We start from the raw sequence: 27,929 nt of genomic DNA on the forward strand, positions 1-27,929 counted from the left end.
AAGCTGTCACCCAGTCAGGGGAGGACTGGGCCAGGGGGCATGAGGGCAATTGCCCCCCCAGGCCACTCTGATGCTCCGTAAAAGGGCTGCACCGCTTCTGCCACAGACATGCCTAAAGTATTCCTGGTGAAGAGAAGTAAAAAGTCCCCACCGCTGACCTACTGAGTGCGGGATGAAGACAAGGACAGAGCGCAGGCCTCTCCCCCAGCATGGATGGTGTAAACTGTGTCTGAGCAGAGGCCGTTTCTATGCCTCACTGGAGACTCTCCTACCCCAAACAGTTCCGACCGAGCTGTCCCAGCTCCCCCCAACTGCCCCCTGCTGACCAGGTCGGGAACCTGGATTCGGCTGGTGAGTAGTGAGTACCTAGAGCGGAGCTTCAACCTGGAATGGGGGTCAGGAGGAGGCCAGGAAGAGGGAGGATGAGAGGGGGCAGAGTCCCTGCACAATGGGCCTCTGGTTTGTACTTGCCCCCTGGGTCAAGAGTTGCCAGTCAGCCCCTGCAACCAGTCACACACCCTCCTGGCAGAGACAAGCAGACAGGCATTGCTCAGCCATGGTTCACTGTTGTCAGATCAGATAGCCAGTTCAGAGCAGTGGTGTGCAGCTGATGCAGGAGCTAGTGGAAGTAGACAGGAAGTGGATGAAAGAGGCTGCAGGATGTCAGCAGCACTGAGATACAAGAGTAAAAAACAGTATTTTATGGAAAAAATGGCAATTGCTTATAATACACAGTACACAGACCAAATCAAGGGGTGTGTTTATAATAAAAAAAAAAGAAAAAAAAAAAAGAAATCACACAGCTATTCATCCAAAGTAATTACTGTGCAATGGGGCTAAATGGGATTTTCTCTTCTATTTCCTCCACAGGTTAAGTGTCATACGTTCATAAAAAATAGAGTGGTTTTGGAAAATACAGCATCGTGGGCCAAAATGGAGCTGGTGATCATAGTTCTTTCCTATCATCCACCGCTCCATCTAGTGGCAATAATGCAATATTTTCTTGAAGCTTTTTAAAGCGGAGTTCCAGCCTAACCGCACACTCACCTGTCCCACGGTCCAGCGATGCGCCGTCTTCTCCCTCTCTGCTCCGCGGCGCCGGCATCACTGATGTGGGCACCCGGCTGTGACAGTTTGCGGCTTCACAGCCGGGTACGCACTGCGCATGCGCGAGTTGCGCTCTGCGTCGTGATTGGCCGGCAATCTTCTGGGACCTCTGACATGTCCCAGAAGATTGCAGGGAGGGAGGGAGAGAGGAGAACTTCCGATAAGGGCGCCGCGGCGCTCCGAGCGGAAGTGGGAGCGGGTACATGTCAAAACTAGGTACCCGCTCCCCCCCCCCAAAAAATGACATGCCAAATGTGGCATGTCAGGGAATTAGGACTATTTAAAGCGGAAGTTCCACTTTTGGGTGGAACTCCGCTTTAAGAATGAAAAACATTTAATTTGTAGAGGAAATAGAAGACGAACATTCGATTTTAAATGAAAAGCAACCCTCCCATCCACCACCCACCCCCATCCCTGCCTGCCTTCCTTATCGTCACCGCACCCAATCAACAGTAAAATGAATTCCTTCTACCTCCTCCGCCATGGCTTTCAATCTCTGCAGCCAATCCTCAGCTTCCTCCAGGACATCCGTAAACTCAAAGTCCTCGTGTTTAAACTTCAAAGCCGTTTTGATGATCTGGCTCAGATTGGTCTTCCGGAAGCGGAAAAGAAACAGATCCAGGTGAGTGGTTCCGGGCATTGATGGAATGTCAGGTAGAGGATTGCTGCAGATATAGCAGAACAGCTGTTATGTAAAAACATGTGACTGGATAGGACCAGGTGATATGACAGGTGAGAAAAGTGTCACTACCATTGCAATTATTCAGGACAACTTCAAAGGCGAACTTCAGACAGATATATAAATTCTCAAGTATATGCAGCTCTATACACATTAATACATCATAAAAAGGTTACTTAACCCAGGACCCTGCATTCACTATATCTGGTCTCCCCAGGGGCCTGCATTCACTATATCTGCTCTCCCCAGGAGCCTGCATTCACTATATCTGGTCTCCCCAGGGCTCTGCATTCACTATATCTGCTCTCCCCAGGAGCCTACAGTCACTATATCTGGTCTCCCCAGGAGCCTGCATTTACTATATCTGGTCTCCCCAGGGCTCTGCATTCACTATATCTGCTCCCCCCAGGACCCTGCATTCACTATATCTGGTCTCCCCAGGAGCCTGCATTCACTATATCTGGTCTCCCCAGGAGCCTGCATTTACTATATCTGGTCTCCCCAGGGCTCTGCATTCACTATATCTGCTCCCCCCAGGACCCTGCATTCACTATATCTGGTCTCCCCAGGAGCCTGCATTCACTATATCTGGTCTCCCCAGGAGCCTGCATTCACTATATCTGGTCTCCCCAGGAGCCTGCAGTCACTATATCTGGTCTCCCACAGTACAAAGAACATGAAAATACAGTTATTTTAGTAAAGAGAAACTGCTAAATACCTTTTCTCATCAGCAGTATAATGGCAGGCCTGTGACTACTATCAGTGTCCGGGCCGAGCACTGATTAAAGCTTGTAGGAGGAGTTTTCATTCTCCTCTGACTGTCCCATGAGGCTGCATGACCCCTGTCCCTCTATCTGGACAGTGTTGATTGGCCCTGTGCTGATCACATGCACCCTCCCAAACAAAAAAAAAACTCTGTAGCAATATACACCAAACTGAGCATGTGCAGAATGTCTCCTAGGGCTCTGTTCTATCAGCAGATGGATTGGGGAGGACCAGAGAAGACAGGATCAAACAGCCTTTTTACACAATGCAGAGGATTAACCCCTTAGGTTCCGCAGTGAGTATAACAAGAGTGCTTTACTGCATATAAAGACTGATTTTTCTGTTGTGGGTTTAGTAACACTTTAAGTAAGTTCAAACACCTAAATTTCACTCGCTACCCCTTTGCAGTCCCTGTATAACAGAGCTCAGACTTTGGGAAGGCAGCAAAAGGATCAATTGTGCTGCAGTGCAAGGATCATGCTGGTTAGAGGAAAGAGCAGAGTGACAGAGGGATACGTTCACCAGCCTGCTGCTTTTCATTTTACTGTCCAATTACAGGCTGCAGGGCTATATGTATCCTGACTGGTGGGGGTTGGATTGGGCTTTCAATGGGTCAATTTTTCCCCTTAACCTCTGTCAATGGGATTTACCTTTTAGGATGGATTTTGGGGCATCAAAGACCCTTTAATGACATGATCGTGTGGTCCCATCATATATTGAGATGGGCAAACTGGCAAACTGCCACCTCGCAATGTCAGCCCTAGTAGTTTAGGACAGTAAAACAAAGGGTTCTCCCCCCCAAACGTACCCACAATCACTGATGATGTCATCGAGCATATGCATAATTAAATAATTCAGTTCAATTGGGGAATTCTTCGCCTTTATCGTCAAGTTGACTTGTTCCAGGTTCTTCTCCTAAGCACAGAAACAATCAACAAATTAAAATTCATCAAAAAAAGAACTGGTTCTTTAACTTGAATTTCAGTAGCGCAGGGATGGTGATGACCTCCTATCATATATAATGATCCACAAGTATACCAAATAGGTCAGATAAAGTGCATATGTTGCATCATTAAAGCGGTAGTATCCCGCTTTTTTTGACTTTTACCTACAGGTAAGCCTATAATAAGGCTTACCTGTAGGTACAATTAATATCTCCTAAACCTCACGAGAGCGGCGCATGCGCTCTGAAGGTCCGGTGGACCTTCAGCTTCCCTTTCCGGGAGCTTGCCGGGAATGACGTCATCGCGGCTCCGGCCAATCACAGCACCGGAGCCGCCGAACCCGGAAGAGACGGCGAGGGATCATGGCAGCGCCCGCAGCGATGTCCGGGGGTCCGTGCCGGGGCTTCGTTCTGAGGTAAGTAATACATAATGAGCTAGTATGCGATGCATACTAGCTCATTATGCCTTTGTCTTGCAGGTTTTCTTTTTTTTTTTTTGTGTTTTTGGGTTTTCAACCGCTTTAAATAAATAAAACCATAAAACATAAATCAGAGTCCATATAAGTCCTTTGATTGAAGTGACAGAGCAATTCAAGGTGCATTAATGAAGGGTCGTTGGTGCGAATTATAGGAACCACCATAAATTGCCACCACCACCAGTGATGGGAGGAATAGCCAAATTGAAGACTCTCCAGAGGACCATGCCTAACCACTCTCATGGAATAGGCAGATACAGCATGAATACATCAAACTTCCTCTAGATATCTGCTACTGCTGAACACAGCTCCTCTCAATCCCAGTGTGTGGAAGACATAAAAAATTATGTTTAGACATTTTAGCATTAAGATGTATAGGTTTAGTTACGGAGTATTCAGCGAGGATGCTCTGCTGACTGACAGCCATTAAGCTGCCTGTTGTAATTTACATACCCTGTACAGCTGCTCTACACACACCGGCATTTTACAGAAACAATCAAATAGCAATTCAGAAGCAGCAAATAAAACAGTGTAATTATCTACAGTAAGTGATATATATATATATATATTTTTTGTCTTTCACTATTTTTTTTTACATTGCTATTATTAACACACTTCTTGGCAGAGTGATGCATGCAGATTACAAAATTGAGTTTTGTTTAGGGCAGTATGCATTAAGGGACAAACGCTTGGAAAGTGGACTGCCTGCGTTCTGATCATTAGAGGCATACTGCCCTAGTAGCACTTGGTGCTGTCCATCCCTGTCCAGCTGCAGCAGCTTTCAGACTCTCAGAGTATTACACTTTTTGGTTTAGCTTCAAACTTGTTGGGAAAAGGCCACAACACTTTAGTAGAGGACAAAGCTTCACCCAGCTCCTCAGAATCCCCTATCAGACAGAAATTCCTCAATGGAGCTTCGATCCCCATCTTCAGCATACTAGGCCCCAAACCTAGGCCCCTTATCCAGGCTGCAGTTTTAACAGGATCAGAAAGCCATACAGTATACAGTCCCCCTCCCCCCCCCCCCCAGGAGGCCCAGGAGGAAGACTGACTTCCCAAAGCCTCTCACACTATCAATGACCAGAGGCCAGGAAAGACCCAAGAAAGCTGAACTATTAATCCAGCTCAGGATGACTACAGCCTAGCAAATACCAGTTTAAATACATCCATTTAAAGTGGAAGTAAATCCTCCTATCGTTTTCTAGCAAGGAAGCTGCCATCTTGGCCTCTGTTTAATCTTCAACTGCCATGATCCTGCATATGTGATCAGTTATGATACCAGCCATTGGATGGTTTGACAGTTTGGTTGAGTGCACAACCAATGGGAGTGTTACATTTCGAGCACGTGCCGGAAATGTAACTGTTTTTTCAAACTGTTAAATGAATGGGTTTACTTCCTCTTTAAAGCGGAGTTCCAGCCATTTCACTCACCTGTCCAACGGTCCAGCGATGCGGCCGCCCGAAGCCTCGATCCTCTCCCTCGGCGCCGGCATCACTGCTGTGGGCACCCGGCTGTGACAGTTTGCGGCTTCACAGCCGGGTACCCACTGCGCATGGCCAGCAATATTCTGGGACCTCTGACATGTCCCAGAAGATTGCAGGGAGGGAGGGGGAGAGGAGAACTTCCGCTCAGGGCGCCGCGGCGCTCCGAGCGGAAGTGGGAGCGGGTACCTGTCAAAACTAGGTACCCGCTCCCCCCCCCCAAAAAATGACATGCCAAATTTGGCATGTCAGGGGGTTAGGACCACCTAAAGCGGAAGTTCCACTTTTGGGTGGAACTCCGCTTTAAGGTCTTATTCAGATGCCTAGCAGATCCTGTGTGCCGAGGCATAAAGTTCCTGGTGCTTTCTTGAGCCCAAAGAGCTGCACATGGTCACTTAGCAGTAACTCTGTGCTGAGGCAAAAAATCTCTGCCACTTTTTTGTGTCCAGGGAGCCGCACTTGCTGCAAACAGCTGGCAATACAAGCAGCAGTTAATATGTGCCGAGGCATAAAATTCCCAGCACTTTCTGGAGCCCAAAGAGCTGCAAATGGTCACTTAGCAGTAACTCTGTGCTGAGACAAACAATCTCTGGCACTTTTTAGTGTCCAGGGAGCCACACTTGCTGCATACAGCCACCAATACAAATAAATGGCTGTACAAGGGCGTGCTCGGGTAAATGCCAATAGCATCTCCATTGACACATAGACAACCATGGCCAATGACAGCCATTCACTTGTATTAGTGGCTGTATGCCTCGGCACAAAGATATTGCTAAGTGAGCATGTGCATGGGGCCTAAAGCAGGGTGGCTACACTCTTTTACTACTTGCTAAAAATATGTAAATATATTTTAGGGAGAGGACCTGTTTCTCTGCTCAGGGCCCCCCCACCAAGCCCTTTCTGTCCCTTAAAGTTGTTATAAAGGCTCGTTTTTTTTACCTTTATGCATTCTATGTGCAGCAGCTTCCCAGCCCCCTCTAATACTTACCTGAGCCTGATCTTTCTCCAGCGCTGTGCACGGGAGCCTCGGCTCTGCTGGGTCTCTCCCTCCTTAGCAGCAGTTGCCAATCACAGCTAGTTAGCCAATGAGAAGAGAGAGGGGGCGGTGCGGAGCCACAGCTCTGTGTGCGCGCCTCCTCGGGTGCCCACATTGCAAGCTGCTTGCTCTTGGGCATTTGGAAGGAGGGAGGGGCAAGGAGAGCCGGCGGGGGACCTGAGAAGAGGAGGATCAGGGCTGCTCTGTGCTAAACCCCTGCACAGAGCAGGTAAGTATGACCTGTTTGTTATTTAAAAAAAATAAACATTGCCTTTATTATCACCTCTAAGTAGCTATTAACTGTTACATATCCTCAGGTGATACACAGAGATTAAACAAATCCTCTGCTGGATCATTTCGGTGCACCCGCAGTGTGGGGGGTGTAAAGACAGGGAAAGACACCTGCCAATCAGGGAAAGGTAGGCTTGGCTTAGGATCAGGTTCTGGAATAGGAGAGATAGAATTGGGACAGTTCTCCAGACCTCCATGGAGACTACCTGGCATTAGGAAGGACCTTGGTTACCAAGCCTGCTAATCGAAATGCTGCATTTTGCGCACTGTTCTGCCAGCACAAAACTCATTCTGGGAGGCCACATTCAGGAGGCACAAAGGTATCCGTTTAAGGAAGCAATTACCAAGCACCCTCCTTTATGTATGCATGGTATGAGATTGTGGCAGATGTGTATAATTGTTTTACTATCCATAGTTCAGCTTTGGGAAAGCAAACGAATTGTTCTAACTACCGACTATTCATTACATAAACAAGAGAATCAGAAGAGGTTGTTCTGTCTGCTCCTTAACTTTATGGCTAACCCTGCCCACAAACTCACCAGGTTGTTGATGGTATAGTTGATGATATTCTGGCTGTCAGTGCGGTGACTGATGTCCTCCCAGCTTGATGACAAAACGACAACAGGCTTCACGTTACCCCAGGGCAGGTAATAGTACTGACACCCTGAAGTATAAAGCAAAAAAATTCTTATTAACAATGCATTCATTACTGCAATGAATGTGGAGAGAATTGTACAGAGCAGTGGTTCTCAACCATGGGGCTGCAGCCTCCTTTCTTCTAGGCCTCCAGATAGCTGCAAATCGCCTAACTTACCACAGTGTCTGCCAGCTTCCATGAAGCCACCTAACCTCTCACAGTGACCCCAGGCCTCCTAAGAGCCTGCACTTCCCACAGTGCCTGCCCACATCCCACATTGCTCCCCAGCTCCTAGCAGCGCTCAATAGCTTTCTGCAGAGCCTCCAGCTCCCATAGTGAACCCAACAGTGTCACACAGTGTCTCTTCATCCCCAAAGTGCCTTCTGATCTTCCACATTGCCCCTACAAAACTCTTCTCTTGGAGAGAACCCCTCTTCCACAGTTGCCTCCAGCTCTCTCCAGAAACCTCATCCCATACAGGGCCACCAAGTCTGCTTCAATGTCCCCCTAACCCTCTGAAGAACATTCATTCGCCCCTTAGTGACACCCCATCCAGAATTTCAATACATATTCTGCATTCCCATACTTTTCTTGTGTGAATATAAACGTGTTAGGGGATTGAGAGTTTTGGAAGAATGTACCTGGTCCTGGTCTCAATAAGGTTTAAAACCACTGGTATAGAAGACTTCAGTCAGACCAGGGGCGTAACTACAGGGGTTGCGGGGGTTGCGATTGCAACCGGGCCCCATGCCCCAAGGGGGCCTGTGCGGTTCCCCTGTACACCTGGATAGGAGGTGCGGCTCCGGTGGAGGCAGCATGTAGAGAAATCACTGTCCACCTTTTTCCTCCTGCAGCTGCGGGAGGAAAATGGAGGAGATTGGTTCCTCTGTATGCTTTACCAGCTCCTTCCTTTTCTGAATGAGCAGAGTCATAGTCAGTGACATTGTAAAAAATAAAATAAAATAAAATGATAAAAAATAATACAATTAAAATACCAAAAAATAAAAACTACTGACACCAGTGGGTGAACTTCCAGGATCGCCAAGGTCACACTTGCGACCGTGCCCTGGCATTCCACCACCGTAGGGAGGCCCCAAGATGGCAGGAAGGGGCCCGCTGCAGGACTTGTGAAAGGGACCTGCTGCGGAACCATAATAAAGGGCCCCGCAACGAGAGTAAAGGGCCCCAGGATCAGTGGGAATAGCCCCAGGCTTGAAGGAAAGTGCCACGGCCAGGGGTCCGGGGTGCCCTTCATGGTTTCTTGCACCGGGACCCTGAAGGTTCTAGTTACGCCTCTGAGTCAGACTACTAAGTAGGGGGATTTAAAGAACTCTGCCCATTCTCCTCCAGAAGGGGACACAGAGAACAATAAAGCCTGGCTGTGATTCTAGCCCCTCACCACTCTATGCTGATGGGAATTCCACTTTTAGAGTCCTTAATTTTAATACAAAACTTTAAGGGGATTCTTAACATAGATGTAAAAAAAGGATCGCTGACTTACGATTAGCCTTCAACATTACTAGCGTTTAACTCCAGGCCCAAAAATGTAATCTAAAGCTATTCCTCAACGGCCACAAAGGATATAAATCCACTGTGTGCGCATCAAATGTCTTTGCACATCCAGATGTTACATTGTAACAGTAGCAGTGATATTATCACTCTGCTGTACATAACCTATGCAGATCTGTGAGAGGAACCCAGCAGCTCCAACCGGTACAAGCTACCTGCAGAAAACTATAGGAGGGGCGGAGACCAGACCAGTCACCCTGCACGAGGGGAGAGAGCAGCAGTGACCAGTCTGTATTACAGGCAGCTCCTTCACACTGAATTACTGCACAGATCTGGAAGAAACACATAAAACACACCAAAATTTAAGTAACAATACACGGCTCCCCCCCCCAGTATCCTATGTGTATCCTACGTACAATATTCCTCCTTGTTTCTCCTTTTGTCCCTCTCCTCCCGATGTAAGAATTAGGTGTTCTCCAGCTGGAGGACTACTCACTCTCAAATTTATGTACCCTATTTGGTGAATGTATTATGGTTCTGTTCTCTCCAGTGAATTTTGAATGTATTAAACTCTGTTGGACAGATAGACTTGAATTACTTCTACCTGGTGAATATTTCATGTGACGCTGTGACATTTTTCTCTGTATTCTGTGTATTGTTGCTTACACTACCATGAGCTGTATTGTTCCTTGGCAAACCTTTAATAAAATTTCTGTAGCAAAAAAAAAGCAATACACAACTCCTGGGTTCAGAGTCAGACAATATTTGCTTATCCCAGTTCAGTTTTAGAGCCGGTTCACATTAGCGCGACTTGTCAGGCGACTTGTCAGCCTGAAAAGTCGCGCTCCATCGCGGTCCATTGACCGCTACAGGACCCGTTCTAATAGGAGCGACACAAGTCGCTCCGATTTAGAAAAAGGGTCCTGTACTATTTCGGGGCGACCTCGGAGCGACTTGCCTAGACTTCCATTATGTGAAGTCCCTGCAAGTCACTCCCAAGTCGTGGTGCAATGTAATGCACAAGTCGCCCCCCGAAGTAGTAAGGAGTCGTTTCGCCTCAGTGGGAACCGGCTCTTAAAATTTATCTAAATCCCAAAACAAAAATGTTATATGTAGCAGCTTACGAGTCCTTAGATGAGGAAGCTGCTTTAGTTTTCATTTGTTCCGTTTTTTTTCCCCCATTATTATCACCTTGTGATCCTGCCAGTAACAGCAGAAGTAATGCAGAGCCCCCTCCCTCTACACCCCTCTTGCTGTTGTTGTCTCGGAAACTGTTCACAGTCATGAAAAATAAGGAGAAAAAAAAAATTGGGACTTTAATTGAGGCAAGATGGCGTCTGTAAACCTGGTCATGGTTTAAAATCATATGTTTATTAAATAGTAACAGGTACAAAACATATGCCGATGGTCACATCCATATGCAGTAACACGTGCATAACACACAGCAAAACAGTAGACAATCAAGGCAAAATTGTACAATGTATAAAAATAGGGATACATAGTGAGAGCCCATCGAGTAATGACAGAGACATAACATATTCCAATGATAAATTCTAATGCTGTTTATACATGCATATCATAAAGCATAAAAGTGTGCCATCGTGGTAAAACTGGTATAGTATAGTAAAATTCTGATGCATCGTAAGGCCCTACGGGTTTTGTGATAATCATCACTTCTTCAGGGGCGAATGCATCGTTGGAGGTGCCTGAATGCGCTCTTGGCTCACATTCCCATACTACAGCTCCCGTTGCAGACTCTATGGGCGTCCCTCTCTGTGTGACGGGTTACCGTCTCATATACAGTGGCTATGTAAGTACTTTATAGGGGAGGATCATGTGTCCCCTCCATGGTTAACCCCCCCCAAGTGTGTGGACCTACCAGTTATTCTAATATGTTCTATTGTAGATCTACGATGCATTTGCCCCTGAAGAAGTGATGATTATCATGAAACGCGTAGGGCCTTATGATGCATCTGAATTTTACTATACTATACCATTTTTACCATGATGGCACACTTTTATGCTTTATGATATGCATGTATAAACAGCATTAGAATTTATCATTGGAATATGTTATGTCTCTGTTATTACTCGATGGGCTCTCACTATGTATCCCTATTTTTATACATTGTACTATTTTGCCTTGATTGTCTACTGTTTTGCTGTGTGTTATGCATGTGTTACTGCTAGACATATGCCGGTTTTCGGTAATTCGATATATCGCGGTATTGCATAGCCACGGTATTGTTATTGTGGCATTTTTAAAATACCGAGTTTCTCTGCTACTGGGTCTGACTTGTGAATTGATACATTTCAGTGAGCTGGATGACTCATTCACTCACACAGCTAACACCTATCAGCAAAGTCTCCCAGTAACTATAAACAAAAATGATTACATTGTATCTTTTCCTTCCCTCTGCCAGGGAGAAAGGAAGTTTAACCTCTTAAAGACTGGACCTTTTTCTGACACTTGTTGCTTGCAAGTTAAAATCAGTTTTTTTTTTGCTAGAAAAGTACTTAGAACCCCCAAACATTTTATATATTTTTTTAGCAGAGACCCTACAGAAAAAAATGGCGATTGTTGTAATATTTTATGTCACACTGTATTTGCACAGCAGTCTTTCAAACGCAATTAATAGACTTTAATGAATAAAAAAAAAAAAAAAACGTAGCAGTAAAGTTTTTTTTTTTGTTACACAGAGAATCGTGATCTTTATTCCAAGCTAAAAAATCGCGATTCTCATTTTGGCCATAATCGTGCAGCTCTAATATATATATATATATATATATATATATATATATATAATATATATATATAATACACACACACACACACACGCATAGCAGCCCACATTACATTATTATATAGCCATCAAGCAGTGTCTGGCCTACCTGGTGATGACTGGTCCTGGCGCTCTGATCCGATGGCCTGGTCTTTAAAGGGGCAAATCCTTGCGGTCCAGAAGTGGTTAAACCTGCAGGAGGACCAGTGTTTTTATCTATTAATGACTTTACTATTGCTTTAGGCCTGGTTCACATGTATGCGGGTTGGTGGTTCACATGTATGCGGGTTGGCGGTTCACATGTATGCGGGTTGGCGGCCCACATTTGCACAGGCATAGCAGCCCATTGATTTGAATGGGCTTGAGCAGCTATGCCTGCGTTTTCAGCTGAAAAAAGGTGCATGCAGAATTTAAAAAAATGCAGTGGCCATGAAATCCATCCTTCTTTTGCACCATGCGACTTACCTGCCGTTGCTGCACACGCAAACTGTTTTTAAATGCCTTGCCCACATATACAAAAAATGCAGAAAGCTTGCCAGAGCAGGAACTGCAGGTTAGTCGCATGGTGCAAAAGCAGGATGGATTTCAAGGCCACTGAATTTTAAAAAAATGCTGCATGCACCTTTTTTCTGCGGAAAATGAGGGCATAGCAGCCCGTTCAAATCAATGGGCTGCTATGCCTGTGCAAATGTGGGCCGCCAACCTGCATACATGTGAACCGCCAACCCGCATACATGTGAACCAGGCCTAAAGCAATAGTAAAGTAATTTATAAACAACACCTCCTTCAGGTTTAACCACTTCTTGACCACAAGGATTTGCCCTCTTAATGACCAGGCCATCGGATCGGATTTGAGAGCCAGGACCAGTTATCACCAGTTAGGCCAGACACTGCTTGATGACCTATTTTAGGCCTGGTTCACAGAGTCTGTACTGACTGACTATATAATAATGTGCATAAGTGAACCAAAGCCCCTAAATTCAGCAATGAAATTGAAGGGAGGTGGAAATTTAATAATTTAAATTTAATAATAGAATACCGTGATAATACCGTATACCGTGGCAAAACCTTAATCAATTAATCGCAGCATGAAAATCTGATACCGTCTCAAGCCTAGTTACTGCATATGGATGTTACCATCGGCATATGTTTTGTACCTGTTACTATTTAATAAACATATGGTTTTAAACCATGACCAGGTTTACAGACGCCATCTTGCCTCAATTAAAGTCCCAATTTTTTTTTTCTTATTATTTTTCATATTGATCCAGGGATGGAGACTTCTCTATTATATGTCTCATGTAAAGTCCCAAGCTTTTTTCCTTCTCCTCCCTGTTCACAGTCATGACAAGCTTTGGCTGCGAGTCAGCCGTCTTCTTCATAGCTATTGTTGGATAGGCTACAGCAGAAGGGGAGGGGGGCAGGTCAGTACTCATAAGTAGGGTTAGAAAGCTCTTAGACACATGGCGCAAAGTTCAACATGTACTTTATTCCATAGGAGACACAAATGTTAAATTAAGATTATAATAAAAATAAGAAAATTCATTAAGAAAATATTTTTTTGTGAATACTTTACAAAGTTTCTTATTTGGAGATCTTTTCAGTAACAGAACGTCCTATTAGAAGATGACAACACAGTAAGCTGTTGCTTTTATTTAGCAGCAATGTTGGCAGCCTGCTGTTTGTGCTCCTTCAGTTGGCTGTTGGGCTGCCCATCAAGTCTATGAAATTGGCAGCCCAACAGCCAACTCGTAGAGCTTGCATGCAGGGTAAAAACAGAGCTGCTAATTGCGAGGTAGCGCCTTAGCATTGTAATCCTCTAACAAGAAGCGCTGTTACTGAAAGATCTTTAAGCAAGGAACTTTGCAGCAGATTCACAGTTTCCTAAACTGTATACATTGAGGCATAATGCCAAGCATGCTAAAAAATAGATTTTTGGTCTTTACAGCCCAGCAATGGCTCTTACCATCAAACACGGCTCGGCTGTACTGAGTGGTGGAGGCCAGAGGCAAGCAGGTGTTGTCATATTTATTGCCGTAGTTCCCGATGCTGACTTCAAACTGGATGGCATCATCCACGTCCTGCAGCATGGTGGCCGAGTAGAAGGCAGCGAAGAGGTAGTACTTCCGTCTCCCTAGATACCTCTGCAAAACCAGGACAATAGGGTCTGAAACAGTGATTGTCAACTTATGAGCTAAAGGGGGCCTTAAATGTGGCACCTGGCATCATCAAAGGGCCACACATAATGTTCAATATATGTAATGCTTAAGAGGACTGTCAGAAACTGCAGACCTAATAGAGGAAAGGAGGGTCAGAGAGTGAGGACAGGATACATTGTTGGCTGGGGATATGCTATAGAAGACAATATGAAACTGGGAACATGCTACATGAGGCTAGCAGAGATCAAGGCTTTTGCCCTAATCAATGTTTCCACTACAGACTGCTGAGGTCCAAGGGCCGCACATTGTATACCACAGGGCCACATGCAACCCGCGGGCTGCAGGTTGGGCACTAGGGGTATAAAACCTTAAAAGATTGCTCTGCATTACATCTGTTCTCAGTTTTCTTACAGGCTTTACTATTTGTGTTGATCCTTCTGCTTGTTCTCTGTGCTTGTCAGCATAACATTTATATCAACAAAAAGAAGAATCAACTGGAAAAAAGGTTAGACAGGTCGTTTCTGTTTACTGGTAGGGCAAGGCTGGTGACAAATCGCCATGAGAATGTGCCATGAATGTGTGATGTAACCTGAAAGCTCAGTTGAGATTTAATAAACACATACAGTGCCTTGCGAAAGTATTCGGCCCCCTTGAAATTTTCGACCTTTTGCCAAATTTCAGGCTTCAAACATAAAGATATAAAACTGTAATTTTTGTGAAGAATCAACAACAAGTGGGACACAATCATGAAATGGAACGAAATGTATTGGATATTTCAAACTTTTTTAACAAATAAAAAACTGAAAAATTGGGCGTGCAAAATAATTCAGTCCCCTTAAGTTAATACTTTGTAGCGCCACTTTTTGCTGTGATTACAGCTGTAAGTCGCTTGGGGTATGTCTCTATCAGTTTTGCCCATTCCTCCTTGTAAAAGAGCTCGAGCTCAGTGAGGTTGGATGGAGAGCGTTTGTGAACAGCAGTTTTCAGTTCTTTCCACAGATTCTCGATTGGATTCAGGTCTGCACTGTTACTTGGCCATTCTAACACCTGGATATGTTTATTTGTGAACCATTCCATTGTAGATTTTGCTCTATGTTTTGGATCATTGTCTTGTTGGAAGACAAATCTCCGTCCCAATCTCAGGTCTTTTGCAGACTCCATCAGGTTTTCTTCGAGAATGGTCCTGTATTTGGCTCCATCCATCTTCCCATCAATTTTAACCATCTTCCCTGTCCCTGCTGAAGAAAAGCAGGCCCAAACCATGATGCTGCCACCACCATGTTTGACAGTGGGGATGGTGTGTTCAGGGTGATGAGCTGTGTTGCTTTTTTACGCCAAACATAACATTTTGCATTGTTGCCAAAAAGTTTGATTTTGGTTTCATCTGACCAGAGCACCTTCTTCCACATGTTTGGTGTGTCTCCCAGGTGGCTTGTGGCAAACTTTAAACAACACTTTTTATGGATATCTTTAAGAAATGGCTTTCTTCTTGCCACTCTTCCATAAAGGCCAGATTTGTGCAGTATACGACTGATTGTTGTCCTATGGACAGAGTCTCCCACCTCAGCTGTAGATCTCTGCAGTTCATCCAGAGTGATCATGGGCCTCTTGGCTGCATCTCTGATCAGTCTTCTCCTTGTATGAGCTGAAAGTTTAGAGGGACGGCCAGGTCTTCTTAGATTTGCAGTGGTCTGATACTCCTCCATTTCAATATTATCGATTGCACAGTGCTCCTTGGGATGTTTAAAGCTTGGGAAATCTTTTTGTTTCCAAATTCGGCTTTAAACTACTCCACAACAGTATCTCGGACCTGCCTGCTGTGTTCCTTGTTCTTCATGATGCTCTCTGCGCTTTAAACGGACCTCTGAGACTATCACAGTGCAGGTGCATTTATACGGAGACTTGATTATACACAGGTGGATTCTATTTATCATCATTAGTCATTTATGTCAACATTGGATCAGAGATCCTCACTGAACTTCTGGAGAGAGTTTGCTGCACTGAAAGTAAAGGGGCTGAATAATTTTGCACACCCAATTTTTCAGTTTTTTATTTGTTAACAAAGTTTGAAATATCCAATAAATTTTGTTCCACTTCATGATTGTGTCCCACTTATTGTTGATTCTTCACAAAAAATTACAGTTTTATATCTTTATGTTTGAAGCCTGAAATGTGGCAAAAGGTCGCAAAGTTCAAGGGGGCCGAATACTTTCGCAAGGCACTGTAACTGGGCCAAAAGACTTATTTCTGACTGAAGCCCTAATGGTGCCAAATAGGAATACTACATAATGCTATTTTACACACTTTATACATTTATGTAACCTTTCATTCTGTCATTGTAAAATTTCAGTGAACCTCATACATACAACTTCTACCATCACTATTAGGAAGGCTCTATGCAGAGATTGATAGACTATGTAAAAGAACCCAATAGGACCCCCCTATACCTAGTTTGTCACCCCCCCCCCCCCCACACCTCTACCTATGACTTGTTTAAATAGGAAGAACACAAATAAGCCTCCTAACATGGAATTCCTGAGCTTGGAGAAAGCATCTGTAGCCTAATTAGGACCATTTATGTCTTCCTGACTACAGGGTGTTCCAGGCCTTCCAACATTCTCAAATAATATGGGCTACCATTTAGCAGGAACATATGGAACCAACAGGCAGTCTTCATTCTTCTGCCCTCCTTCAGGTGGACCTATCATTACCTCAACTCGTAGAAGGTCATCATTAGGAATGTCCTCCACCTTCTGCTCCGTGTGCTCCACCAATTTGCTTTCGAGTTCCAGCAGGATGCGCCCACGGTACGCTACACCTTCTCCCTTCCAAAACAAAGAGAGGATATTTCAGAAGGAAAATACCAGCAAGGTAACAGAGGAAGATGGTCACAGATCAGCAGAAAGGGCAAAAGAACCGCTCCAGTGATAAGGCAATCCCAACCATCAAAAATAAGGTGCAGCAAGGATCCGCAGTCCAGGCAACTATAATGTATAGAGAGAAATAGCTGCACTCCAACTTGAAGGTGAAAAATATAAAATCTGTTTTATTGTATCCAAAAGATAAAATCAATTCAAAGTGTATCCATAATACAGTCAGAGACAAGAGATGAACGCATAGTATTTGATGCGTTTCACGGATGGTTACGACTAAGCGGACGTTTATCCGTGAAACGCGTCAACTACTATGCGTTCATCTCTTGTCTCTGACTATATTATGGATGCACTTTGAATTGATTTTATCTTTTGGATACAATAAAACAGATTTTATATTTTTCACCTTCAGGTTGGAGTGCGGCTATTTCTCTCTATACAGAACAGAGGAAGATGGGACAGATGTGTGGTGACAGCTGACCTGAATAATGGATGTATCTAGACATAGGACATCCAAATACCCAACCCAATGCCAGACAGTCTTTGGAATCTTTCTGGAATCATTTCACAGCAGAAATAAATTTTAATCTTGCAAAAAGAAAATGTATTTAAAGGAAGAAGAACCTTAATGCAATACTAGTTTTTGAAGAGACCCATCACCTTGCCCATTCAGGCCAAAATGACAAGGTCTGTGTAATGCCCACTTCCCAACCACACTAAAACTAAGCTTTGGGGAATACCTGAACAGTGACTGCATGTTATTAGATGCAGTCACTATCCAGCCACCAATTTTTACATCTGACTCCTTCAACAAAAGACTAATGAAAAACAGACTTGAGCTGGGTGGTATCAACAGGGCCATCCACAGTTCAAATTTTGTCTTATACAGCAGAAATTCAAGCAGTATATGGCCAGCTTAACACAGTTTCTAACTCCCCCCCCCTGTCACTCATTCAACTAAAATGCATGTTTACTGGTATGTGTGCCATGACTGGAACGATTTCCCCTGACAGGTGACATGACAGGTGAGTGCAACAGCACCCTATAGCAACATAGTAATCAATAACAACCACCGGGAGACGGTTATTTTTGGGGGGATTTTATTTTAAAGTGGACCTAGTATCCTTAGTTGAGCTTTGTTTAAAATCAGGGGCCTTATTTAAAGGGGACCTGTCATCACATATATTTTAAACCTTAAATTCATGCATGGTAAGTGATGTGTCAGTGTAACACTTTTAGATATTTATTACCTCTCACAGAGATCACAGTACCCCCCCCCCAACAATGTGTTTTCTCTTCAGAAGAATGGGGCAAGTTTGTTCAGACACAGATGCATAAATACTGGCCAACAACAAAATACATCAGTTCTTAACTGATCAGTTCTTAACCACTTGCCGACCGACGCAAGTACATATACTGCGGCGGTCAGCCCCGGCCAGGCAAAGTGACGTATGGGTACGTCACTAGCCTGTCACTGGCTTGTGACCCAATAGCGGGCGAGCGCGCGCCCGCCCCGGCTCGTTCCCTAACAAGTCAGTGCGTGTGACCGGCGGACCCGATGTCCGCCGGTCACTCGCGATCGTTTGCCGGGAAGGGAGAAAGGCAGGCGGCTAATGTAAACAAGCCGCTTGTCATTCTCCCCTGGGTAAAAATGGAGATCAGACGGTTCTACTATGTAGGACCGTTGATCTCTGTTTTTACACCAGTAGCCATGTCCCATCACAGTTAGAAACACGTCCCTAGGACACACTTAACCCCTCCCTCTCCAATACAGTTAACCCCTTCCCTGCCAGTGTCATTTTTACAGTAACAGTGCATATGTATAGCACTGATTACTGCAGTAATGTCACTGGTAACCCCAAAAGTGTCAAAAATGTCAGTCAAGGGTCCGATCTGTCCGCCGCAATGTCGCAGTCCCGCAAACAAAAATCGAAGATCGCCGCCATTACTCGTTAAAAAAAAAAAAACACCAAAAATGACAGAAATCTTTCCCTTTGTTAGTAAATGCGATAACTTTTGCGCAAACCAATCAAAATACGCTTTTTACGATTTTTTTTTTACCAAACATATGTAGCATAAAACAAATTGGCCGAAAATGTTAAAAAATTTTGATTTTTACATTTTTTTTGGGGGAATTTCATATAAAAAAAAGTGAAAAATATTGTTATTTTTGCAAAAATTACGCTCTTTTTTTGTTTATAGCGCACGATCAAAAAATCGCACAGGTGATCAAATACCACCAAAAGAAAGCTCTGTTTGTGGGGAAAAAAAGGACGTGAAATTCGTTTAGGTACAGTGTCGCACGACCGCGCAATTGTCCGTTAAAGTCACGCAGTAAAAAAATCGCAAAAAACCCCCTGGTCAGAAAGGGGGTAAAATCTTCTGGGGCTTAAGTGGTTAACTGATCAGTTCTTAAAAGTACCAAAACAGCAGAACAGAGCAGTGCCAGGATGGGTCTTTTAGAACCAGAGGAGAAAAGGACAACATGCCCCCCATAAGCTGTGATCTACTTCAGCACATAGATGGCAGTTCTGAGCCCTTTTCGCTCTCTCTCCTGTTGAAATGCCAAAAGGAACACGTCTTCTGCCTACCCCTCCTGTGTTATGTGTTTGATCACCACTAGGATAATATCTGCATTGAGTCTGCAAGCTCATTTGTTTTTATAAAACCTACTGTGGAATTCTTACCTTGCCCATATTGAGCTCTTCATAGGGATCCGGGAAGCCAGTAAACTCTCGGGGGCTGCCGTATAGGTTTACGTAGCAGGGTCCAAAGGTGGGTAGAAATCCCAGACTGTCATCAACTAAAAATTAAACCATAACCAGTGAATGCAAGAATAAATCACACAAATTCACTAGTGACAATGCAAGAGATTGCTCATACAATGATCATCTTTATTAGTCCAAAGTGTGACTGTCTACATTACCCCATGCACTCATACCTGTCCAGAGATATCCCACAATGCAATTACTGTGCAGTCCAAGCTGTAATTTAGAGGACCAATGAAATTACTTGTATTGTAAAAACTATATGCATTTAATACATGTAATGATATGAGTCAATACATGAGTTTCTTTTATTCTTCACAGGCCTTTTTATATTTTTTCTGCACACATAATATTGTATCAATACCATGCCACCAAATAATTTTAAACTGATTTGTACTTAGAACTGCCATAAAATCTGCCTTAAGTTTTAGTGGAAATGGTGCTTTCCGCCTCTCTGGAGCTACAATACTCAGGTAGGCCATGGCGTTTAAACGATGCTCAATTGGTACAAATTCTGACCCTACCATCTGAACGTCATAGCTGACATCGAGCCTCCTCAGATCAGGCAATGTTTTTCCAATCTTCTATTGTCAAATTTTGGTAAACCTGTGCAAATTGTATTCTTAGCTGACAGGAGTGGTCCCTGGTGTAGTTTTCCGCTGCTGTAACTCTTCTGTTTTAAGGTTCGATGTGTTGTGCATTCACAGATGGTATTCTGAATACCTTGGTTGTAATGAGTAGTTATTTGAGTTATGTTACATAGTTACATAGTGAGGTTGAAAAAAGACATCAGTCCATCCAGTTCAACCTATGATGTGTGTGTGTGTGTGTTTGCTGTTAACCGTACATCGTATACCCCTGTATGTTGTGGTCTTTAAGATGCCCATCTAATAGTTTTTTGAAACTATCGATGCTTCCTGCTGATACGACTGCTTGCGGAAGAGAGTTCCTCATCCTTACTGCTCTGACAGTGAAGAACCCCCTATGTACTTTAAGGTTAAACAGCCTTTCCTCTAGTTTTAGTGAGTGGCCACGTGTCTTATTGTATTCCTTTACTCTGAATAGTTTGTTCCTTATGCTAGGGTCATCACCAGTACGGTATTTGTACATTGATATCATATCCCCCCTCAATCGTCTCTTCTCCAGAGAGAATAGGTTCAGTGCTTGTAGTCTTTCCTCATAGCTGATGTCCTCCATTCCTCTAATTATTTTTGTTGCCCTTCTCTGGACTTTCTCCAGTTCCAGCACATCCTTCCTGAGGACCGGTGCCCAGAACTGGACAGCATACTCCAGATGTGGCCGGACCAGAGTCTTGTAGAGTGGAAGAATAATCTCTTTATTTCTGGAGTGAATCCCCTTTTTTATACATCCCAGTATTCTGTTGGCTTTGCTTGCAGCGGCTTGGCATTGCATGCCACTGCCAAGCCTGTTGTCTACCAGTACCCCCAGGTCCTTTTCCATCCTAGACTCATCCAGAGGTTTCCCCCCCCCCCCAGAGAGTAGCTTGCTTTCTGGTTTCTGGCCCCCAAGTGCATTACTTTTGCCTTTATGTTGCCTTTCTATCATCTGGAACCAGTCTGCCCATTCTCCTTTGACCTTTGACATCAACAAGGCATTTTTCTCCACACAATTGCCGCTCACTGTATAATTTCTCTTTTTCAGACCATTCTCTGTAAACTCGAGAAATGGTTGTGCATGAAAATCCCAGTAGATCAGCAGTTTGGCATCTGGCACCAACTACCATGCCCCGTTTACAGTCACTTAAATCCCTTTCTTCCCCATTCTGATGCTCAGTTTGAACTTCAGCAAGTAGTCTTCACCACATCTAGATTCCTAAATGCATGAAGTTGCTGCCATGTGATTGGCTGATTAGCAATTTGTGTTACCAAGCAATTGAACAGGTGTACCTAATAAAGTGGCTGGTGAGTGTGTATATAGTTTGGTTCTTCAGTTCCTGTGGGGTGTATTTAATTTTTCCCATAACTATATATATATATATACTGTATATACCTACATACTTGCCAGCTGAAAACCAATCAGGCATTGGAAGTGTTATGAGTTCGAGGGATACTGGGGAAACTCAAATTTTACAGAACCCCATTCTCCCAGGCTTACCTTCCCTGTTGAATGTTTTATTTATACTCTTTTAGTGCCGGTTCACACTACCGCGGCACGACTTCGGGGGCGACCTGTGAAGTCGCGTGCACCGCGACTTAGGCGCGACTTGCACGGACTTCATATAATGAATGTCAATGCAAGTTGCTCCGATGTCGCCCCGAAGTAACTATTTTCTAAGTTGGAGCGACTTGAGTCACTCCTATTAGAACGGTTCCCGTAGCACTGCATGGACCGCGACTTGTCAGGCTGACCAGTTGCCTGACAAGTCGCGGTAGTGTAAATGGGCACTTATTGTTATGTGTATGGCTGGTATAACAAAGACAAGCATTTTTAAAACAATCATATAGACCAAAATCCCTTCTAAAACATGATCACAATATCTTGACAAACCTTACAGCCAGCAAATGGATGGACAATCTGTAGAAATTGGCCAAAAGTATTTTTTAAAGTATAATTTTAACCTCATTCAAAAGATAATAAAAATAAACAGAGATTGCCCAGAGCAGCTTCATAATTGGATAAAATTGCTAGAGATTTCCACAATAAAATACCAAATTAAATTAGACCATTGTCTGAAAATAAAAATTAAATTAGACCATTCTCTGGAAAAAAAAATTAGACCATTTAGAGGACTCCCTAGTTGTTTTTTCCCCTTCATTGTGTGGCCAGTTCAGACAGAGAGAGAGTTTAGCCGAGTGCTTCTTTAAGTCCTTCTATATTAGAATGGCACACAATGGATCAAACGGTGAAATATCCACACAACTTATTATGTGACGTACTGTCAAGTACTGCAGACGCCGAGCCCGGAGCCTCATCTGGAGCATAAAGAGATAATTGTTGGTTAGGTGACATTAATGACATAACAAGGATGGAAGGATGGACTGGCTGAGGAGAGGTTATGTCACATGCAGGAGTGCAAGGAGATACCATGAACCATTGCAGCTCACAACACATCCCTGAGAGGAGATATCATGAACCATTGCAGCTCCCAACACATCCCTGAGAAACTGGGAATTGTGGTAAATTGTCATAGATGACCACTAGGGTGTGATGTTATAGACCTGTCATTAAAAAAACCAAGAAGAGCACACTTTCATTATGACCGTGGTAGGAGCCATTTAACAAACATGACTTTTTCCAATTGGATGGAATGGATGTGACTTCCTTCACATAAATACATGAAGTAAGAACCTGACATGGAGGAACCCGTTAAAAAGCTTCCTGAACATCACTGGTGATAGGAACCCTGAGCTCTTTCTGTAATTTCACCTAATGCCTCCCCATGCCCATCCATAGCTTACAGAGAAACCACTCTTACTACAAGCCTGACTCCAAGACTTACTCCAGGGTTTCTCAGTTTAGGTTTCCACCAGACTAGGTTATCAAAGTGGGCATAATTCCGGTTCCCTTAGAGCAACCCCCCACTTCCCCCCATCCCCCATCAATGATACTTTTTGCTGCACTCCCTTGACGATTCATTGGAGCCCACAGGAAATATTTTGTGCTTTATGTGACCTCCTCCCTTCATGAGCGTGGGGTTGCGGGGAAGTCATTACCTTTGCCCTTCAAGATAGGCTTATAGAGCTTTTATATGGTTTGAACTCTTGGCTGTGACAGAGGAACAAAGTGGTAGGTGAGTGAAGGGAAGGTGAGTATAACTGGGTGGGGGATTATTTGTCAAAGCCCACCTTGAATCCCCACCTTCAATCTCTTACCAGTATTATGTTAAGCTTTTAATTATTAATTTATTTTTATATACTTACCTTTGATGTCTTCTTGCTGGTCAGATGACGTGTGCAGGGTACTCTTCTTCTTCAGTCTCCTGGCTGTGGCTGGGAATGGAAGGTGCTTATCTGTGCATCAATACACTGTTGGGTTCATTTACTAAGGGAAATAGACTGTGCACATTGCAAGTCCAGTTGCTCCAGAACTTAGTAAATTAGGGGAAGCTCTGCTGTCTTCCATCATCCAATCATGTGCATGCAAAAATTCTTTTTTTTAATTTTCCTTGCATGTAATTCGAACATTTTGAACACTGTTGTTAGGGGCGTCTGGCGTTTTTTTTTTTTTTTTTCTTTCTGCCAAACATACCAGCATGTTAGCCTATGGCAGGGGTGTCCAAACTATGGCCCTCCAGCTGTTCAAGAACTACAATTCCCATCATGCCAAGTTATGTCTTTGAATGTCAGGGATTTACAATGCCTCATGGGACGTTTAGTTCCGCAACAGCTGGAGGGCCGTAGTTTGGACACCCCTGGCCTATGGGGTTGATTTAGTAAAACTTGAGCTTGAAAAATCTGGTGCAGCTCTACAGAGAAACCAATCAGCTTCCATTTTTTTTTTTTGCCAAGCCAAAGTTGGAAGCTGGTTGGCTACCATGCACAGTTGCACCAGATTTTGCACTCTCCAGTTTTAGTAAAACAACTTCTATGCATCGATGCACACATAGTAGTTTAGAGGAGTTTAAAGGCACAAAATAAACCCACTGCCAGTGCGTCCAGGAGCAGCAACGTTTTATCAGAAAAAATGTTTGATGCGTGTAAACACGTCTAAACACGCGTTAATATTAGGCTTGTTTAGCATCTTAGCATTAAAAAGATTAAATGAGCAGAATAAATTATTATTCTGGCCAATTCAATTTATTAATGGCCAATCCCTTGACGCATCTAAATGCAATTACAAGCATCAATCTTTTTTTCTGCAAAAACACTGCTGCCAGGAGGAAAGACATCTAGGAGAGATGGCCAAACGTCCATTGCTCATGAGGCCTATTAGCTTTGTCTCAGTCTTTTTAGGTTGAGTGATGCTAGGTGTCATTTATCTTAGAAGGTTGAGGACTACTTATGGCGGAGAAGTACTGCTGGGGGCGGCAGCTTTGGATTGAAGTTGTTTATCCCATATATTACATTTTGGACAGGCAGAGTCACCAGTTCTGAAGGTCCCCAGAGTCTTTGGTGTGGTCACTAAGTTGTGATGCATGCACTGTGTGCAATGGCGTGAATAGTCCTAACATTGTTTTTGTGATGCAGATCCGGGAGTGTGTTGTGTTACTCATCAATGGTTCAGGTGATATAGCAGAAAGCAGGTGAGCCGCTGTTAGACCAAAAAAAAAGCCAAAAGCATGCAAAGGATGCTATAGAAACACCACTATACAAAAACCACTTCAAAGAGCTTCTGCAGAGCTGGAGGAACCAATAAGCTGCAAAGGATGCATAAAATGACAGACCGTCCTGTCTTCACTTATCAAGGTATATGGATGGGTATATGGAAGAGTGATTTTAACGTGACCCTGTCATTAGGTACACCAAGAAGCAAGTGCATATTTATCTTTCCTGCTGGCCACACAACCAGAATGCCACTCCTGAATGTCCACAGAGAAACTGACACTTCTGGGAGTGTCCATCTCTTGGGAGCATGCATCTCCAGCTGTACTGTTCTGTGCCGCTTCTGTCACAGACACAGCATAGAACAGGGAGCAGAGATGACTCTTAATTAACAAAGTGACTTGCACCCCTTTTGTTAATTAGAAGTAGCATCTGCTCCATTTTCCAACTTAGAAGAGTTATGCAGGTTTTACGCTTGCACCACTCTTTGTTAATTCACCCCATTGTGCCTATTTTATTTATTATGGTTAGTAATAAAACAATAAAAAAGTATTTATTTTGTCAGTAAAATATGAAATATGAAACATTAATTATGTAATCTTTTATCTATCCAGCAAGTGGGGCTCTATTGTCCTTTTATTGCTTTCTTCCATATTCACTGTTGAATAAAGGATTTTTTTTACAGAGATGAATAGCTCAGGGTGAAACTTCCACTCAGAACTGTTTGAATCAGAGTGATGATGGCTCCCTTTCTGGACAAAGTACAAAGTTTTAGTGAGAGACAACTGTGCCTAAAAGGGAGATACTTCTGCTGTCTCTTTAGGTACCATGTAGTGCTCTGGGAATCCTTGGTCATGTAATAAATGCTTTATTTCTAAAACATAGTTTGTATACTGTATATAGAAAGAAAAAACTGGGAGGTAAAAGACCACTGTGCTTTTGCTCTAAACTCCTCTTACCCCCTACTCTTGAACTAACTCGCACAAACAGCCCCCAGCGTCTTACCTACCTCTGTAGCAGAGCAGTGTCCTGTACAAATTATGTTTAATATTGGGCAGAAATCCTCTTCGGCGATGGCCAGGGACCTTCATAGACTTGTATGGACCGTCTTGGACACTGGAGCTGCTTCCAAGGGTAGTCCATAGGAGTCTATGATGTCTTGGTGCATTTCCACTGCTTAGCCGAAGGAGATTTCTTCTGGGAAAAAGTAAAAATTGCACAGTCTCTGATACAGAGGTAAGAAGCCAGGTGGGGGCATTAGTGCAGATTAGTACAAGAGGAGTGAGGGTGGGTTAGAGGCATTTAGAGAAGAAGTAGTGTTGTCCTTGAAGGATTTAGAGAAGGAAAGGCTTATTATATGGTTATGGTTGAGCCTAGGAGACATATTTTTTTTTTTTATCCTGCTTAGGTGCCTATATAGCAAATTTCAAAGCATGGGACAATTCCTTGGAAAGGATGTATATACTGTATAGGAGGTATGATTAATAGTTGCGCACACACAATGGGGTACAAACAAGAAATTGAGTACCACACTCCATGGGGAATGTACAAGAAATTGGGTACCACACTCAATGGGGCACATACAAGAAATTGTGTGCCACACTCATCGGAAAATGTACAATAAATTTGGTATCACACTCAGTGGGGAATGTACAAGAAATTGGGTACCACACTCAATGGGGAACGTACAAGAAATTGGGTACTACACGCAATGGGGAATTTACAGGAAATTGGGTACCACATGCAATGGGGAATGTACATGAAATTGGGTACCACATGCAATGGGGAATGTACAAGAAATTGGGTACCACACGCAATGGAGAATGTACAGGAAATTGGGGACCCCACGCAATGGGGCACATAGAAAAATCTGGGTACCATATTTAATGGGGCACATACAAGAAATTGGGTTCCACACTCAGTGAGGAATGTATAAGAAATTGGGTACCACACTCAGTGGGGAATGTATAAGAAATTGGGTACCACACCCAATGGGGAATGTACAGGAAATTGGGAACCACACGCAATGGGGCACATAGAAAAATCTGGGTACCATATTTAATGGGGCACATACAAGAAATTGGGTACCACACTCAGTGAGGAATGTATAAGAAATTGGGTACCACACTCAGTGGGCAATGTACAAGAAATTGGGTACCACACTCAATGGGGCACATACAAGAAACTGGGTACCACACTCAGTGGAGAATGTACAAGAAATTGAGAACCACACTCAGTGGGGAATGTACAAGAAATTGGGTACCACACTCAATGGGGAATGTACACGAAATTGAGTACCAGACACAATGAGAAATGTACAATAAATTGGGTACCACACTCAGTGTGGAATGTACAAGAATTGGGTACCACACTCAGTGGTGAATGTGCAGGAAATTGGGTATTACACTCAATGGGGAATGTACAAGAAATTGGGTACCGCACTCAATGGGGAATGTACAAGAAATTAGGTACCATACTCAATGGGGAATGTACAAGAAATTAGGTACCACACTCAAGGGGAAACGTACAAGAAATTGGGTACCACACACAATGAGGAATGTACAAGAAATTGGGTACCACACTCAGTGTGGAATGTACAAGAATTGGGTACCACACTCAGTGTGGAATGTACAAGAATTGGGCACCACACTCAGTGGGGAATGTACAAGAAATTGGGTACCACACCCAATGGGGAATGTACAGGAAATTGGGTACAACACTCAATGGGGCACATAGAAGAATCTGGGTACCACATTTAATGGGGCACATAGAAGAAACTGGGAACCACACTCAGTGAGGAATGTATAAGAAATTGGGTACCACACTCAGTGGGCAATGTACCAGAAATTGGGTACCACACTCAATGGGGCACATACAAGACATTGGGTAGCACACTCAGTGGGGAATGTACAAGAAATTGGGTACTACGTTCAATGGGGAATATATGCAAGAAATTGGGTAGCACACTCAGTGGGGAATATACAAGAAATTGGGTACCACACTCAATGGGGCACATACAAGAAACTGGGTACCACACTCAGTGGAGAATGTACAAGAAATTAGGTACCACACTCAAGGGGAAACGTACAAGAAATTGGGTACCACACACAATGAGGAATGTACAAGAAATTGGGTACCACACTCAGTGTGGAATGTACAAGAATTGGGTACCACACTCAATGGGGGAACATACAAGAAA

At 43.7% G+C, this 27,929-nt stretch overlaps 1 protein-coding gene across 1 annotated transcript in view; it reads right to left on the reverse strand.

Moving 5' to 3' along the window:
* Positions 1-27,929, reverse strand: part of DYSF (dysferlin) — a 412,280-nt gene that overhangs the window by 188,160 nt on the left and 196,191 nt on the right. The window contains exons 17-23 of the mRNA XM_082264486.1: positions 22,406-22,441; positions 19,428-19,543; positions 16,579-16,692; positions 13,675-13,852; positions 7,319-7,443; positions 3,360-3,466; positions 1,580-1,772 (exon numbers count right to left, since the gene is read on the reverse strand). Of these exons, the coding sequence (XP_082120612.1) occupies positions 1,580-1,772; positions 3,360-3,466; positions 7,319-7,443; positions 13,675-13,852; positions 16,579-16,692; positions 19,428-19,543; positions 22,406-22,441 (869 nt within the window). The remainder of the gene's footprint in view (positions 1-1,579; positions 1,773-3,359; positions 3,467-7,318; positions 7,444-13,674; positions 13,853-16,578; positions 16,693-19,427; positions 19,544-22,405; positions 22,442-27,929) is intronic.

This window comes from Pelophylax lessonae (assembly GCF_965119305.1).
Source record: "Pelophylax lessonae genome assembly, chromosome: 1".
NCBI lineage: Eukaryota > Metazoa > Chordata > Amphibia > Anura > Ranidae > Pelophylax > Pelophylax lessonae.